The 16,504-nt window shown below is 38.5% G+C and overlaps 1 protein-coding gene across 4 annotated transcripts in view; it reads right to left on the reverse strand.

The window, feature by feature from the left end:
* Window positions 1–16,504, reverse strand: part of KCNIP4 (potassium voltage-gated channel interacting protein 4) — a gene marked incomplete at its 5' end in the record, with an annotated part of 1,129,227 nt that overhangs the window by 516,528 nt on the left and 596,195 nt on the right. The window contains one exon of one of the 4 annotated variants that reach the window (XM_080796872.1): window positions 4,784–4,883. The exons of the other annotated variants lie outside the window; for them this stretch is intronic. Coding sequence (XP_080652998.1) covers window positions 4,784–4,883 — 100 coding nt within the window. Of the gene's footprint in view, window positions 1–4,783; window positions 4,884–16,504 lie in introns of those variants that run through there. 4 annotated transcript variants of the gene reach the window in all.

A 16,504-nucleotide genomic window follows, 5' to 3' on the forward strand; every position in this document is an offset into this window, starting at 1 on the left:
TAGTCATTTTTTAGACATTAATATTCTTCAGATAAAAGAAATATTATCTATAAAAGACCCTAAAGAAATTCAAATAGTATAAATATTCCACTTTTTCCATTTCTAAGTGAGGTAAAAAGTATTCTTCAGTTTTATAATATCACCATAAATTATGCTTATATTTCTTAAGCATTACAGTTTAGAAGAACTTTTCTGATCATCCAAATACCCATTAGCTTCAGCATCCCATTGCATGTAGGAAATCAGAATCCCAGGAGAATTAAAAAAAAAGAGTCCGCTTTACAACTTTCAAATAAGCTATTTGAGACGGAAATAATAGCTCCCTTCTAGGCATCTCCAGCCCCTTGGTCCTCATGAGACATCATGAAATGTACACACAGTCAGTACTGTTTTCCAGTTGACCCCATTTATTAACATACCCAACACATCTACACTTCTGTCAACAACACAGGAGAATTAAGAACTTTTGGTTCCAAAGATCCATCTCTATGTATATGGTTAATACCTTGTTCAGGCCTCTTGAGGAAGCTAGCACTACAGTATTACAGATACCTGATAAATAAAGTGTGCTGAATAAATACAAAAGAAATTCTAATGCATATTCATTCTACTAAGGACTTAGATTATCAGTTGATTTCTTTTTTGTCTTTTTATTGAAGACAATTACCAATAAAAGTGATTTTTTTCAAGTCATGTGTGTTATTGCGTTCTTGTAAAATCTTGCCTTTTACTAAGGCTGGTAGTAGGGAGAAGGATGGTTCTTTCTTAATTCAGTAACTACCTCAGCATGATTTAAAACATATTTGGATGAAAAGTAGATATTTTCACAGCCCAGTGTTGCATATAGAGATAATGAAATAGCTTTGCCATTAAAATTTTGATTCAATTTCTCCCTGGAATGTGTTAACAGAAAACCACTTTCATTTTTATAGCTGGAAAAGAAGCAATTTACTGTTGTGAGGTTTTAGGAGTTTTCCAAACCAGCATAACTGTGGAGCTTCCTAAACTCCTCATTAAGAACAGAGAGCTTATGAATTCAAAACTCTTGCATTGTGTGATATCCTCAAAACTTTGCTCAAGTTAAAACTATTATCTGCATGCATACTGACCAGGTATTAAGAATATTTTGTTTAAAAAGAAAAAATTTGAAATTTAACTGAATTATAAAAAACAAACAAAACCCAAACACCAAAAAAAACCCAAAATAACTGACCTTTGAAATATTAATAAATCATAACATAATGTGTTTGTTATTGGAACTCCATGTAAATTTTGAGAAACTCTATCACAAGGATGCCTAAAATAGCAGTCCCAAATGTCAAAGTCTAGAGGTACAGGAAAGGACATTTCTCTATTCTCCTGAAATACAATGAAAATCTCCTTGAGGTATGATGAATTATCCCACTACGGAAGAAGAGGAAAGATCAGTCTCACAGTTGCACTACATATCAATTCCAAAGTAGGCCATTGATATCTATTTCATAAGAAAGGATATGTATTATAGAAATGATCAAGTTTGGGACGCCTGGGTGGCTCAGTTGGTTAAGCAGCTGCCTTCGGCTCCGGTCATGATCTCAGCGTCCTGGGATCGAGTCCCACATCGGGCTCCTTGCTCGGCGGGGAGCCTGCTTCTCCCTCTGCCTCTGCCTACCACTCTGTCTGCCTGTGCTCGCTCGCTCTCTCTCTCTAACAAATAAATAAATTAAAAAAAAAAAAAGAAATGATCAAGTTTTTAATTACCTGATACACTCATAAACTTTTTGAAATGGAAAGTCCCATGGAGATTTTCAAACTCAGTTTTCTCATTTTAGACAACTAAAGACATAAGGTGGCTTATCTGAGGTTAGAAAACAAGAGAGTGGCAGAGGAGGGGTACATATCTGTATTCTTACTGTTGTTCTTATTTTTCTCATGTTAAATAACATTACCTGCTAAATGTGACTCTTTTTGTTTATAAATCTGTGTCATGAATCTCCATGTAGTGTTACATGTTTATGCACCTCACACACAGACTGGAACAGAAGAACCCAGGACATCCAAGACCTGATCTCCAGTTCCTCTACAAAGAATGGGAGCCCAAAGTACTCAGAGACAAGCAAAAACAAATATTTCAGACTTTTAATGTTACCAATTTATTTTGAAGTCCATTTACTCTCTATATATTTGAAGTCAGATAGTAACTACATTCTGCATAGTATTATATATATGTGCTTGAGAACACAATGCATATTGCATATATAATAATACAAAAAAGAAAAAAAAAACTACATTCTGAATGATAGCTACACTGTAGAACAGTTATACGGTTATAAGACAAGGTTTAATTGTATAGGAAAAAAATTCCAAATCATCCTCACAGGACTTTAACTTTGGTTCACATTTTTCTACTTAATACTCAAATTTCTTTAGCAGGACCCTTGAACAGCCAGAACTAAGAAAGGTGAAAGAAGTCATTAGCTTCAACTTAGATATGTAAAATGGTGAACAAGGAAGGAAATCCCTATGTGAAAATAAATCTGAATGAAATGAGCATCAGTGTTTGTTTTTAAGAAAGTTCCAGAAAATCTATGAAGATGCTACTTTGATATTAAATACTGTTTACCATTTTCATTAATTAATATGTGGCTAAAACTTCAGAGTGTGCACATTCTGATCTATAGATTCAAACTATATACAATAAAATATAACAATTCAGTTTATTCATTTGCTTTATATCTCCAGTAAGCAAAGCATATGGCCAACTTAAATCTTGTTTTGAAGGTTTTCTGACTCCAACATTCACTCTGGAGAGAAGTCTTATACAAACTTCAAAATGGAAAGCACTACTGCTCTCCGTTTCTGTCAACTTTTGCAAATCAAATATAGTTCCTCCTTCATGTGGTTATCAACATTTTATCACTTTAAAATATTTTTAAAAGGCCACTGGAAATAAATAAGATATAAATTTTTACCAAAGTTTGGTAGACAACACATTCTCTCCACAGTATTAGCATAATATTACTAATTGGAAAATGCTGACATTGCAAAATATAAAATACAAGAAAGAAACAGTTCATACATATCAGTACAATTTGCAATATAAGTAATAAGGAAAAGGAAAAAAAGCATTTCATAAAGGTTAGAAGCCTTTAGAAGAAGGAAACACATGGTCTCATTTGGGAAAGTGAACGTTAGTGTCCCTGAAACTAGTAATAAAGTAATAATAACTAATACTAATAATACAGTAGATTTGATTCCAAAATCCAAAGAAAAAACCCTCAACAAAAGAGTTTAAAGAATGACCATACACCATCGATGAAATTAGGTAAAACAAGTCCCTCCACATGGCTAGAAATAATGACACTATTCCATGTTACTGTCAGTCTCAGGAAAAACAACAACAACAACACTGAAAACCAAAACCAAACAAAACCCTAAAACTAGTCCATTAAAATGGGAGGTCCCTGTCCCATTTGCAAGGTAAAATAACGCAGTCAAGAACAGCAAAGCCAAACCAAGTTACTGGTTTAATGACAATGAACAAGATAAAATCAATTTTAAAGAACAGTCACTACTTTCAGAATTTAGAATTTATCTTCTTTTTAGCATGATACATGTTTGCATCACTGAGGGCTCTAAAAGAGCATTCTGCAAACTTACTTTAACAAACCTAGCTTTCCACCATCCCCTACCCCACAACGAGTTACGAATGTAGGTTTCTGATAATGTACATCAGAGTGACATACTTAACTGCAATTTGGTATTTGCTATTTGTAAAAGCAATCATGTCACATGTGATAGTCTTTCTCTGGAGGACTGGATTAGTTGTGAATGTAAATACATTTAAAACATATTTGCATTTTTTACTCAAGTTTAAAATTTGAAGCAACACAAGTATCAAAGCATAAATATGTCACATTACATCTAGGGGTGCTTTTTAAAATTTCTCTGACAACTTTAGAGAAACTACAACTAGCTGTATGCAAACATGCTCTCAAATGTGTTCTGAGCACCAAGAAAATAATAACCTAACTTTATACTGATCCTCAAAGAAACATTTAATTCAGTAAATATACAGGCAAGAATACACCTCATTATTATTATTATTATTATTATTATTATTATTTTAAGAAAGAGATGATTGCTAAGGAGAATAGGAGACTGAGCCTCTGATGAACGTAAACAGCAGCACTTGAAATACAACTGGTCATTTGGAATCTATGTTAAAGTCTGTCATGAGTTAGGGACTCTGTCCCTTACACTCTACGTTGAAATGCGAAAAGGTAATATTATAAATACTTCTCAAGAGAACCTTACAAAAAGCCTGTCATCCTTAGGCACTAATCTTAAAGCATAAGAAATTATAATAAATGTACATCTATTTCCATTTGACGAATGCATTTGCATAGCAACAAACAAATAGACCTTGCAACATACCGAAATAAAATTTGCTGATGCAATAAAAGGGGATATTCGATTAAAAAAAAACTAACATCAACATGGACTAGATGCTCTCAACATAACAGACAGACCAATGATTAACCTTTACTATCCTCAGTTTTGGTTCTCACATTTTGATTCAAAGTGTTTCTCATAGTTTTAATGTTCTGCTCTGAAAACGTTACTAAAACTTACAAAAAGTTTATTTTATTCATCTGTCCTACTCTGACAAACCTGCCTGTCTTCATGTCCACCCCAGAGTAACATTTCTCTGATCTCATTTCAGGTGCCTTTCACATTCACTTAAGAAATTTTTATTGCAAAACAGAGAATTTTTAGAAGTCACTAAAAAGCACTCCCTTACCTTCTAAACCTGCTTCAATCAGCCCAAACTGTTCCAACAATTTAACAAAAAGCACAATGACGATCAGAACTGCTATCATTTCAAGCCCTTCCAAGTTCATGGTCAGCTAGGTCATGGTCCGACCACAGCCAGTGAGAAGTGCTCCTCTGCCTGGCTTTCTTTGTAAAGCCATTAAACTACATTAAGAAGGCTACTGCCAGAGGAGAAGGGGAGGAGGAGAGGTTGAGAGAGAGAGAGAGAGGATGAGAGAGAGAGAGAGAGAGAGAGAGAGAGGATGAGAGAGAGAGAGAGAGAGAGAGAGAGAGAGAGGATGTGAGTGAGAGAGAGAGAGAGGGAGAGAGAGAGGAAGGAGAGGAGATGGAGAAGCGGAGAGAAAGGGCGTGAATAGGAGAAATGCATTCATCCTGTCGAGTGTAGCAGAAGCCAGGAGTGGCAGCCGGATTAAGTGGGGCCTGTCGGAATTATCGGCTTCCTTGTTATCACTCTTACACAGAGAGACAGCCACGCATGAAGTAACGCGCAGATCACCCAAAGACCCCGAGGTCACCAGGACGGTCCCGAGGAGAGACGACACGCGGCAGTGATGGCTCTGCGGCTCCGGGACCCGCGCGCCCGCCCGTGGCTTCCTTGGGCCGGTCAGTTGCCTTGGAAACGGAAACTAAGCAAGGGCAGGACTCCCGCTGCAGACAGAGACCTGCGGAACACCGCGTCTTGAAATAGGAAGAGAAACCTGAAAATGCCAAGAGAGGCGGAGTGACAGCTTGGATCCGGCTGCTTCGGAAATACTGTTTACTAGGCAGGAAAAGCAAGTGTGTATTTTGCCCCAACTAGCTGAGCGCAGAGAGAAATGAGGTTTTAGAGACTAGATCAGGATTTATTTTCTTCTCAAGGAGTTGCCTTATCCTAAGGCTGGGTCTGAGTCATTGTGAACTAATATTCTCGTTTGAGTAATATCGATCACACTGCTTCAGAGCATGAATACAACAAACTAATACATATTCTTAATATCTGTAAATTTTAAAGTTTAGCAGGTACCTCATGCTTTAGCTCATTCCCATCGACACACTGAAATACATACTTCTTTTCAGTGTGTGTTTCCAATGCTTTTTAAAATTAAGTGAATTTAGAGGCAGAAAAAGATAAGCAATGACAAAAAAATCGGAAACAACACTGGAGTATCTGTCTTTATCCTGCACAATCATTTCATTCACCCCTCCCCCTTTATTGCCCAAATAGATCAGGCCTACATTAAAATACAGAATTTGGGGGAGAAAAAAAAAGACACCAATTAAAAACAAAACAAAAAAACATAGAAACAAAAATAAGAGTTAGAAAGCATCTCAGAAAGCCAATCCAAGTCTCCCGTTTCATAGATGAACAAACTGAGGGCCAAGAAAAACGTGAAAGGTCAGAGGAAGGCAAAGCAAGGAAGGAGGCAGGCCTCCCTAACTCCTGGCTGGCTTTTGAGGCAATAGAGTGTAATGGTTGAGAACACGGGCTCCAGAGCCAGACTGCCTGGATTCAGGTGTAGGATCCCTTACAAGCTGTGTGACCTTGGGTAAGTTATTTAACATCTCCATGACTTAATGTGCTCATCTGTATAAAGGTTGATGATAATAGCACTTTTCTCAATGCACTGTTGAGAGGACTAGTGAGTAATGCTTTTAGAACAGAGTGAGCTCTCAGTCACTACTAGCTCTAATTTCTATCCCAAGTCCCTCCCTGCTCTTTTCATACCACACAGGGCTGTCAAACTAGTCATTCCAGGATATAGTCTCGCCTGTTGTCATTCTCTTAATCAAAAACCTGCCATTACTCTTTATTTTCCTACTGCATAAAGTCCAAGGTCCTTTGCACAGCATCCTAGTCCTTCTCTGATTTGGTACCATCTTAAGAATGGCACCTCATTGTCACGACTTCTGAACATCACCTTACCTGACAGCTCAGCTTCCTTTTCCCAAACTCAGTCTGAGTTTTGTTGAAAACACTGTCTGGAAAATCCTTTCCTTACCCTCTTTACCCTTTCCAACAACTTTCCCAGAAAACTTCTTCAAGAGGAATTGTAGGCATTCTCTCCCGTTTTTGGGTCTTTACAGTACCTTTTCCTCTTATGATATATTATATTACCACCACTTGAGCACACATCTTCACAACTTAACGAGAAGCTTCTAGAAGGCAGAAATCAAGCCTTTTTCACCTTTATGTTCCCCACATGCCTCCATGAAGGGCACATTACAGTTCATAGATATATGGAATAGATACATGTTGGATAACAATAGTCACCATTAATTGGGTAATTACCATAAGCCAGATCCTTTACATACATTGTGTTTCCCTCCTAACCACTCTGAAAATAGGCATAATTAGATAAGATTTACAGAGAAACACTAAGCCTCAGAGAGTTTAAAATAGCAGGCTCAAGGTCATACCACTGGTGTGTGATAGGACCAAGTTTCAAACTCTGATTTGTTTAACTCAAAGCCCAATATTTTTTCCCCATTATGCTACAAAGCTTTAAACAAATTAAAATCCAAACATTGGCACAAGTGGTTGTCAGCCAAGGAATGAAGGTTATACCCAAAATGATCCTCCCCGTCGATTCTGTGACGTTCTAATCGATCCACCAACCCCCGTAATTTGCCACATGAGAAGTTTCCAAACTAGTAGTTAAATAAATTCCTGGATCTTTCTTCCTGCCATTTCACAGGATTGTTATTACTTAAACACATATCACCTCTGGTCTCCAAAGGGGATTGTTCTATGTTTTTCTACTCAAGGGAACTCAGTGGAGCCTTTCAACTTGCCAGGTAAATGAAAGTCAATGGATCAGGTCCTTTGTGTTCCTATTTAAAATTGATGTCCTGACGGGGCACCTGGGTGGCTCAGTGGGTTAAAGCCTCTGCCTTCGGCTCAGGTCATGATCCCAGGGTCCTGGGATCGAGCCCCACATCGGGCTCTCTGCTCAGTGGGGAGCCTGCTTCCTCCTCTCTCTGTCTCTGCCTGCCTCTCTGCCTACTTGTCTGTCAAATAAATAAATAAAATCTTTAAAAAAAAATAAAATTGATGTCCTGGTAACAAAATAAAAAATAAACAAGTGGCACTACATCAAACTAAAAAGCTTCTGCACCGCAAAAGAAACCATCAACAAATTAAAAGGCAACCTACAGAATGGGAGAAAATAATTGCAAACCATATATCTGATAAAGGGTTAGCATCTAAAAAAAATATAAGAAATTCATACAACTCAATAGCAAAAAACAAACAAACAAACAAAAAACAAAACAACTTGACTAAAAAATGGGGAAAGGTTTGTCCAAAGAAGACATACAAATGGTCAATAAGCACATGAAAGGCACTCAACATCATTAATTATCAGGGAAATGCAAATCAAAACTTCAATAAGGTGTTACCTCACACCTGTTAGGGTGCAAATGATCAAAAAGATAAAAGTACTGGCAAGGATGTGGAGAAAAGAGAACTTTCGTTCACTGTTGGTGGGAATCCAACTGGTAGTGCCATTACAGAAAACAGTATGAAGTTTCTTCCAAAAATTAAAAACAGAATTACCACATAATTCAGCAATTCCTCTTCTGGGTATATATCCAAAGGAAGCAAAATCAGTACTTCAATATCTGCACCGTCTGCTCATTGATACATTATTCACAATAGCCAAGATATGGAAACAACCTAAGTGTGTGCTGATAAATAAATGAATGGAGAAACTGTGACACACACACATGCATGCACACACGCAGGAATATTATATAGCCTTTAAAAGGAAGGTAATTTGTGACAATATGGACAAACATGGAGGACATCATGCTAAATAAAACAAGCTGAGCCCCAAAAGATAAAAGCTGGATAATCTCACTTACATATGGAATTGAAAAAAAGTTGTATTAACAGAAGCAGAGTACAACAGTGGTTATCAGGGGCAGGGAGGTAGGGTAAATGGGAAGATGCTGGTCAAAAGATACCAGGTTACAGTTTGTAGGAAGCATAAATTCTCGGTATTTAAGGTATAGGGTGATGACTATAGTTAATACTGTATTGTATAATTGTATAAGTATTGTATAATACTTAAAATTTGCTAAGAGAGATTTCTGGTGCGCTCATGAAAGTTAACTATGTAAAGAGATGGATATAATAATTAGATTGACTGTAGTAATAATTTTCCTATGTATACCAAAATATCATATTTTACATCTTAAATACATACAATTTTATTAAAATAAAATAAGGTTGCTGTTCTCGGGCTGAGAACTATTTGTGGGTGGGCTGTTAGTAAAAACTTCCAGAGCAAGGATCTTTCCACTGGGTCTGGATACCGTGTTCCCTTGGAACTGTATTGTTCTTCCCAGAGCCTGTAGGTTTCCTTGTAGATTGTTTATCTCCTAAACCCAGGTCTTTATTCTTGCAGTTCCCTGTATTGGAATGCTTATTCCCGGATAACTCCATGCCATGAATAAACAACTTTGTTTAGGTCTTGGCTCCAAAATCCCCATCACAGAGAGGCCCTTGCTGGCTGTATTATGTGGAACACCATACTTCTTCCTAACCCTAGAGTCACCACCCTCTGAAAAGGTGCTGTTTTTCTCCAAAGCACTTTCACCACCCGGCATGTATGTTTGTTTGTTTGCTCATCTAATATCTCCTCCTGTTAGAACATAACCTCCTGCCTAAGAAGGCAGAGTTTTTTTTCTTTTTTCTTTTTTTTCCATCTTGTTCACTAGGAAACCCTTGAACTTAGAATAGTGCCAGGCACATAAAAGGCAGTGACTAGCTGTTGAATGGAGCATGTAACTGATACTCTCACCTTCCTTAAAAAATCCCCCTGCTCTCTGACTTATCTGCCAGGACCCCTTTCCCTATTATCTAGAGTGCCAGGTCTGCCTGTGGACACTTGTGAAGTTTCTGCAAACTCTCCTCAGAGGGCTCATACTGAGGAAGTTACCCATAGCATGATGTATTCCTGGTCCTTCTCTTTAAGATGAGTCATGAGCACTGCACACTGGAGTATCTTGACCATGTTCTTTTCTCAACATTTAATGTGAGTGGGATTTGTGGTTCCTGATGATGTGACCATGGAAAGCAATATAATGATGGCATCAGAGAAGGTCTCCCTGTGCCAAATACCTAAACACCACTGGTACAGTGGGTGTGAAATATCTGGAGAGCATCCACTCCCGTCCTTTGATTTTCAGCTGAAAGAACACCACAGTCTAAATAGGTAAAATGGCTTTGTCAATAACTCTTAGTTTCAAGTCTTAGCTTAGACTCAGATTAAAGCATTTGTCCAATATCTTTTCTTCCTATTTAGCCTGACATTCCTTTTTAAGAGAGAAATATTAGAGTGACCAATAGAAAGAAGAGACCTCGTTACTGATTCCAGATCACTCATTCAAGTTAGACTCTGAAACTCAGCTTGCTATGCTTCAAAATGGGACCAATATACCTCCCTTGGGAGTACTGTGAAGATTAAATGCTGCACCAGTTGTGACACTTAGGCTCCATGAGCATGTACTTTGCCAAGCATGAGGCTAAGCACTCTGCCTGGCCCGTCCTCATGTCCACTCCTTGCAAAAGATAAAAATTTTGTTCTCACAGATGAAGACATGGAGGCTTGAGAAGAGTTGCTAAATTGCTCCACATCCCAAAGCATCAGAAGTCAGTGAGCCTGGTAGCTGTGTACTGACTTTCAGGATATTCCCCATGTGAAGCATTCAATAAATGCTTCCCTGCATGAACATACACACATCACCAAGGTAAGTATCTGACACCTTATTAAGACTTTTAGAAAGGTTGTTTGCCCTTTTAGGATGGATGCAATTTTAGATGCAGATGCCCCTGCTCTGGAGTGGATGGATGGGGGAAGGGATGAGTATGAGGTCGAAGTGAGAGAAAAGAATGCTCTGATGACACTTTGCCAAAAGCTGCTACATGGCAATCTCTCAAGAAATTAATGAGAATGGTTAGAGGCAGATCCAGGTCTCACTGCTTAAAAGCAGGTTCAACAAAACAATTTGGGGAGTCACTCAATCTCTACTGCCACATGCAGGTTTCCTTGGCCTATCCCCAGAAAAATAAACGCACTTAATTACAGACAATTTTACTCTTGTACTTCAGAGCATATCACTAAAGTGCAGTTTATTCAAAATCACCAATTATGGGCAGAAAGTTCTCATCAATATGGCTTTTGGAGGGGCGCCTGGGTGGCTCAGTGGGTTAAGCCGCTGCCTTCGGCTCGGGTCATGATCTCAGGGTCCTGGGATCGAGCCCCGCATCGGACTCTCTGCTCAGCGGAGAGCCTGCTCCCCTCTCCCTCTCTCTGCCTGCCTCTCTGCCTACTTGTGATCTCTGTCAAATAAATAAATAAAATCTTTAAAAAAAAAATATGGCTTTTGGAGGGAAAACAATGTTTCCTTCCAAAATGAGAGATTAGGCTACCCTTTGATGAACTGAGGTAGAGAAGAAAGGGATTTTGCTTATTTGTGTCTTTTTGATTGCAGGTTGGGGATGGTATTAACTGGAGAGGAAGGGAAGAAAGGCTTCTCCTTACCCTAGTCTCAAAGCCTTGATCAGTGGCCTGGTCAAAAACGAAACTTGATTCCATTTATTTCTGATCATTCATCATTTGTTAGATTTTTGGTCCAAGTACCATACAAGGGAGTGTGGGTAATAACAATCTTTTCCCTGTCTTTGCAAAGTGTAAAATCTATTAAAACAAAATTTAATGATTATAGTTCATATTTTTAGGATAATCACTAATTGACAGAAGAGTGGACTGTGTACTTTGTATGAACTCTTTCACGGCATCCTAACATAAACCCTAGGAGTTGGCTGCCATCATTCTTTCCACTGTCCAAGGTGAAACTGAGGAACAGAGTGTTTCATAGATCACACCAGGAAATATCCAACCCAGGATTTGAATTCAGCTCTGACTGCAAAGATCATGAGCAGATAGTGTTTCAGATACAACTCCAAATAACCATAATCCATGGTGGCATCTGGTGGGAACCTTGAAACTAAGGTTTCTAATGGGAAATTTCTAATTAGGAAACTAATGGGAAGTATCCACTGGGACTTGTGTGGCGGTGGGAGGTAGGAGAATGGAACGAAGATCAACTTTATTGTTTCGGGCTTATACCGTACAGACATTAGGCGGTGATTTTTTATTTTCATTTTTATTTTTATTATTATTTTTTTTTATCAGAAGGGCAGTCTGCATTGCATGACCACTGGAGAGTAAGACTAAATCTTGGCAGAGAATTCACCCAGAGCCTGGAAAATACTCAAAGACAGCCAAATCCCTTGCCCCAATGCCTTCATGACCTTTCTTTCCTCATTTTTCAGGCCATCTCCCATTCTGACATGCAAAATGAGCACCAGTTGCCTGCCTCTAACTCATTTCCCTTCTTTGGCAGTTACTTGATCCAAAAGAAGCCTGGCTAAATCCCATGACTGCGTGAATAGGGAACACATTTGGATTTCCAAAATGAACTGAACTAAACCCATGCAGCAAGGCGTTAGATGAGGAATTTATTTCAGTAATAATGTGAAGAAATAATGACCCACATTCAGGGAAGTAGCAGGATAATGCAGAGGTTAGGAGCACACTGAGGTTCAAATCCCCATTTTGCCACTTTAGAGCTTCATGACTTTGGGCAATGTGCTGAGAAGCACTCAAGCACTCAGAACAGACACTGGCCCCTTGTAAATGCTCAATATATGGTACCCATCATTATTATTACTTATTAAGCCCTTGCTACATGTCAAGTACTAATTGTTTCCCATAAATTATCTCATGAAATCCACAGAACAACTCAATTAGCTTAATACTATTATTATTCCTAGTTACCATGTGGATTAAAAAGAAGTAAGGTATTTTCTGTTGAGTTGGGATTCTAGAGAACGCTCACAATCACCCATCAGGACTACAACCATCTTCACCACAAGTAATATGGGAATAATTTATTCATTTATAATGCCTTGGCTTGTAAATCACTCATCTTAAGAAAATTACTATTAGGTATCCCTCTTGCAAATAATATATATGTATATATGTGCTTGTATCTATATACATATAAACATTGAAATAACTTTCCTAGGCACTGGTTTCTGAGAACATCTTGGTCACCTTCCCTTCTGGAACACTACACAGAATGAAAGATATAATGATGTGTTAGTGTGTCATCAGACCATAGACTCTACTCAGGTTCAACTGCATTTTCCAAGAACCCTGTCATCTGCTGAGGAAATTCACCTTCAAGGACATATTCTACTGCCCCATCAGCCTCATCATCCTCACCTGTGCATCACACTGCAGGTTCCATGACTAGAAAATCTCCTCAATGGTAAAGAAGGAACACTACTTGAAGCTTCATCAGACAACCTTGACCTCAGGATGAATAGCAGAGGCACTCTACTAAGTGGTCTAAGGTAATTAAGTGGAGGAACAATAGACTGTGACTCAGAAACACTCTGAAGCTGTACTTTATTTTTTTTTTAAGATTTTATTTATTTATTTGACACACAGAGATCACAAGTAGGCAGAGAGGCAGGCAGAGAGAGAAGGGGAAGCAGGCTCCCTGCTGAGCAGAGAGGCCCATGCAGGACTTGATCCCAGGACCCCGAGATCATGACCTGAGCCGAAGGCAGAGGCTTAACCCACTGAGCCACCCAGGTGCCCTGAAGCTGTACTTTAGTGCATCTTTATAGGACTGAAGAGAAATGGGAGGAGTTGTAGGTAGTAGTGATATTATCCATTATCTGGCGCTGGCAAGAGAGAACAGAGAGCTGCTCTATGTATATATTAACTGGTGGTGCTCAAAATTCAGTGTGCATTAGAATTACCTAGAGATTCTCTTAAAGGTGAATCCTCAGACCTTCCCCAGAGGTTCTGATTTAGTAGGTCTTGGGTAGAGCCCATGAATCTGCTTTTTAATCAAACATTCCAACAATTCTAGTGCACAGCTTCTCTGGACCACACCATGAGAAACACTGCATTAATCTGCGGCAACACTCTCCCCCAATAAGGAACATAGCCTCCAGGGAGATGTTTCCCCAGCTTATTAAAAACTAGCCAAGAGTCACACCTATCACAAACTCGACACAGTTAAGAATAGATAAGAGCTCCATCAGTTTCTCAAACTCTAGAAAGTTTTTTCCCCTACTAGAAGTAAGATATTTTTAAATCATTTGTGAATAGATACACGTTTCCATTCCATGTTGTCACAGCATTTTTTGATGATTCATTCTCTGCATCCCTCGCGACTTTCTTTCACCAGGGAGCTTCAGATGCAACGTAAATGGAGACAGGACTGTAAACCTTTCCCCCCATCTCTGTCTTGCTACATAGTCTAGCTCCCTTCTCGAATCTATCCCTGGAACATCTTCCTTTTAGCTCCAAATGCAATCACCTATGTGAGGGACAACACCCATACGCAGCCATCTTAATAACCCAGCAAAGTGAAATAAATAGCAATTGATGGATGCCAATGTTTGGAAGCGTGAAGCTGATTTAGATAAAGTAGATATTTTAGTTGGAGATCTAATAAAAAACAAAACAGCAGCCACGTGGAGCCTTTTCCGATTATTCCACCGGGGATAATCTTTATCTAAATCAATACTATAAAAGTAACAAAAGACACAAAGTTGTCTGATGCCTAATTCATTTATTATGAAATTATCTAAAACTCAAATAATTGAAACCGGATTATTTATGTGATCATTAAACCCAGGACAATTTCTACAGATTTTAGTCCTGCTTAATGGAAATCTTAGCTGCAGATATGTATTCAGCCAGATTTCATTCCAAATATTCCTTCCAAAAATTATTCCTCATTATAGTTGATATGTTGTACTTCCTCACAGTAAGGAGAATAAAAATTGTTTATCCTTTTATTTTATTGCACCAAAGAAATAAAAATATGAAAAATAATGCACAACAATTTCCTTGACAATTATTCATGTAACTTTAATGTTGTAGTTTAACTACTAACAACTCCAACTTAATCACTTTTTAATAACCTTGCTTTTCAACAAGAATATTTCACATATAATAACCATGATATTCATATCATGCTAGAATCAAGTTTTGTACAATAATCAAGTATATGTTTTATGTGAAACATACATATGGACTTGCCCTTAGTAAGACCAGATTGAAAAGAAAAATCATCAACACAATGGAAATGGAATTTATTAAATAACAGAAAGTGGCCCCAAAGAAGGAAAGATTAACTTCTACAGATAATGGAATACATGCTATGCTGAATTCATATACAGCCATTGACAGATTAAAGCATTTTTGAAGGGTCATCAAGATAAGTCAGTCAAGTGTGACCTGCTGTTTTGGAGGACAGCACCTCTCTAGACTGTGACATAAGTACACAGAGTAGTTTCCTACTGCTGAATGGTCAATGATCACAAACTGAGTGACTTAGAACAAGACAAATTTATATTTCACAGTTTCAGTGGATAAAGAGTCTGATAATGGGTGAGTTGAGCCCTTTACTCAGGCTTAAGTCAAAGTGTAGGCCGAGGCTATGGTCATATCTGAGGCTCTGGTAGGTCTGCTTCGAGACCGCTGGTTGCTCACAGAATTCATTTCCTTATGGATGCATGAGTGAGATCCCTATTTTCTTGTGAGCCATAGGAAAGGGACCACTCTCAGTTCCCCAAAACTGCTCTGGGTTCTTTGCTCTCTCTACAACAAGGCAATTTTCTCTGTCACTGCCAGGGGGAAATCTCTTTTAGGTTTCTAATCTCACTGACCTCTTTCCAGTAACTACTGGATTAGATTAGGCTCACTCAGGATGGTCTCCCTTAGTATGAGAAAACTCTGTTGAGCCTCTCTTCCTCTTCCAACCAACCCTCTATGTCGTTGTCAGAGTGCTAGAATCATGTGATTCTTCCACTTTGATTTTTAGTGGTTTCTCACTGAATGTAGAATGTAATCCCCAAAGGCACACAAGGTCCCTCCCACCCCTCTGAGGAGCTCTCCAGCCTCATATCCTGACAATCTATCTTCACACCCTGTGTTCAAGTCAGGCTGAACTACTGCTGCAGCAGAACTGCCAGGCCGATTTCTACAATTGCTTCCTTTCCCTTCTGAGAAATTCCTATCCAACATTTAAGAACCAGCTTACATATTTTCACCTGAGTAGGATTTTTCACAAGGCCCTTTCTCAACAAAATTGACCCCCTTCTTCTTTCTGCTTTGTACTTAACTATGATCCCTCCAAGATTTATGAGCTGGTTGACATATTGTTTCCTCTATGAAACAAAGAGTGCTTGAGAGGAGGGATCATGTCTGCCTTTCTGTCCTCAGTACTTATCCATGTGACTGAAAATACATTAGCCGATCAGCAGAAGTTAAAGTCAGGGAAGGCAGGAAGGAGGAAAGGAAGGAAAGAAAGGAGAACTAAGGAGAGCTCTCTGTAGACCAGGATTTAAGCCAAACCCATAATCCTCTAGTAAAGAATCACCATATCTTGAATCTCACCATTAATGTTTTAATTCGTTACATTAAGTATTCCAGGTGTCCTGAAAAGAACTTAAATGGTAGAAAACATTAATCTCTAACACCTTGGTGTGAAAGAGTTTCGTTCATCACTTCTGTGCAGGAAAAGTGAGACCACTGACAACCTGGCAACTTGATGCCTGATGACACTAATGTATGAAGAAGGAGATATTTTAAGAGCCCATTTGTTAGCAAGT

Source organism: Martes martes (genome assembly GCF_963455335.1).
Source record: "Martes martes genome assembly, chromosome: 2".
Lineage (NCBI taxonomy): Eukaryota > Metazoa > Chordata > Mammalia > Carnivora > Mustelidae > Martes > Martes martes.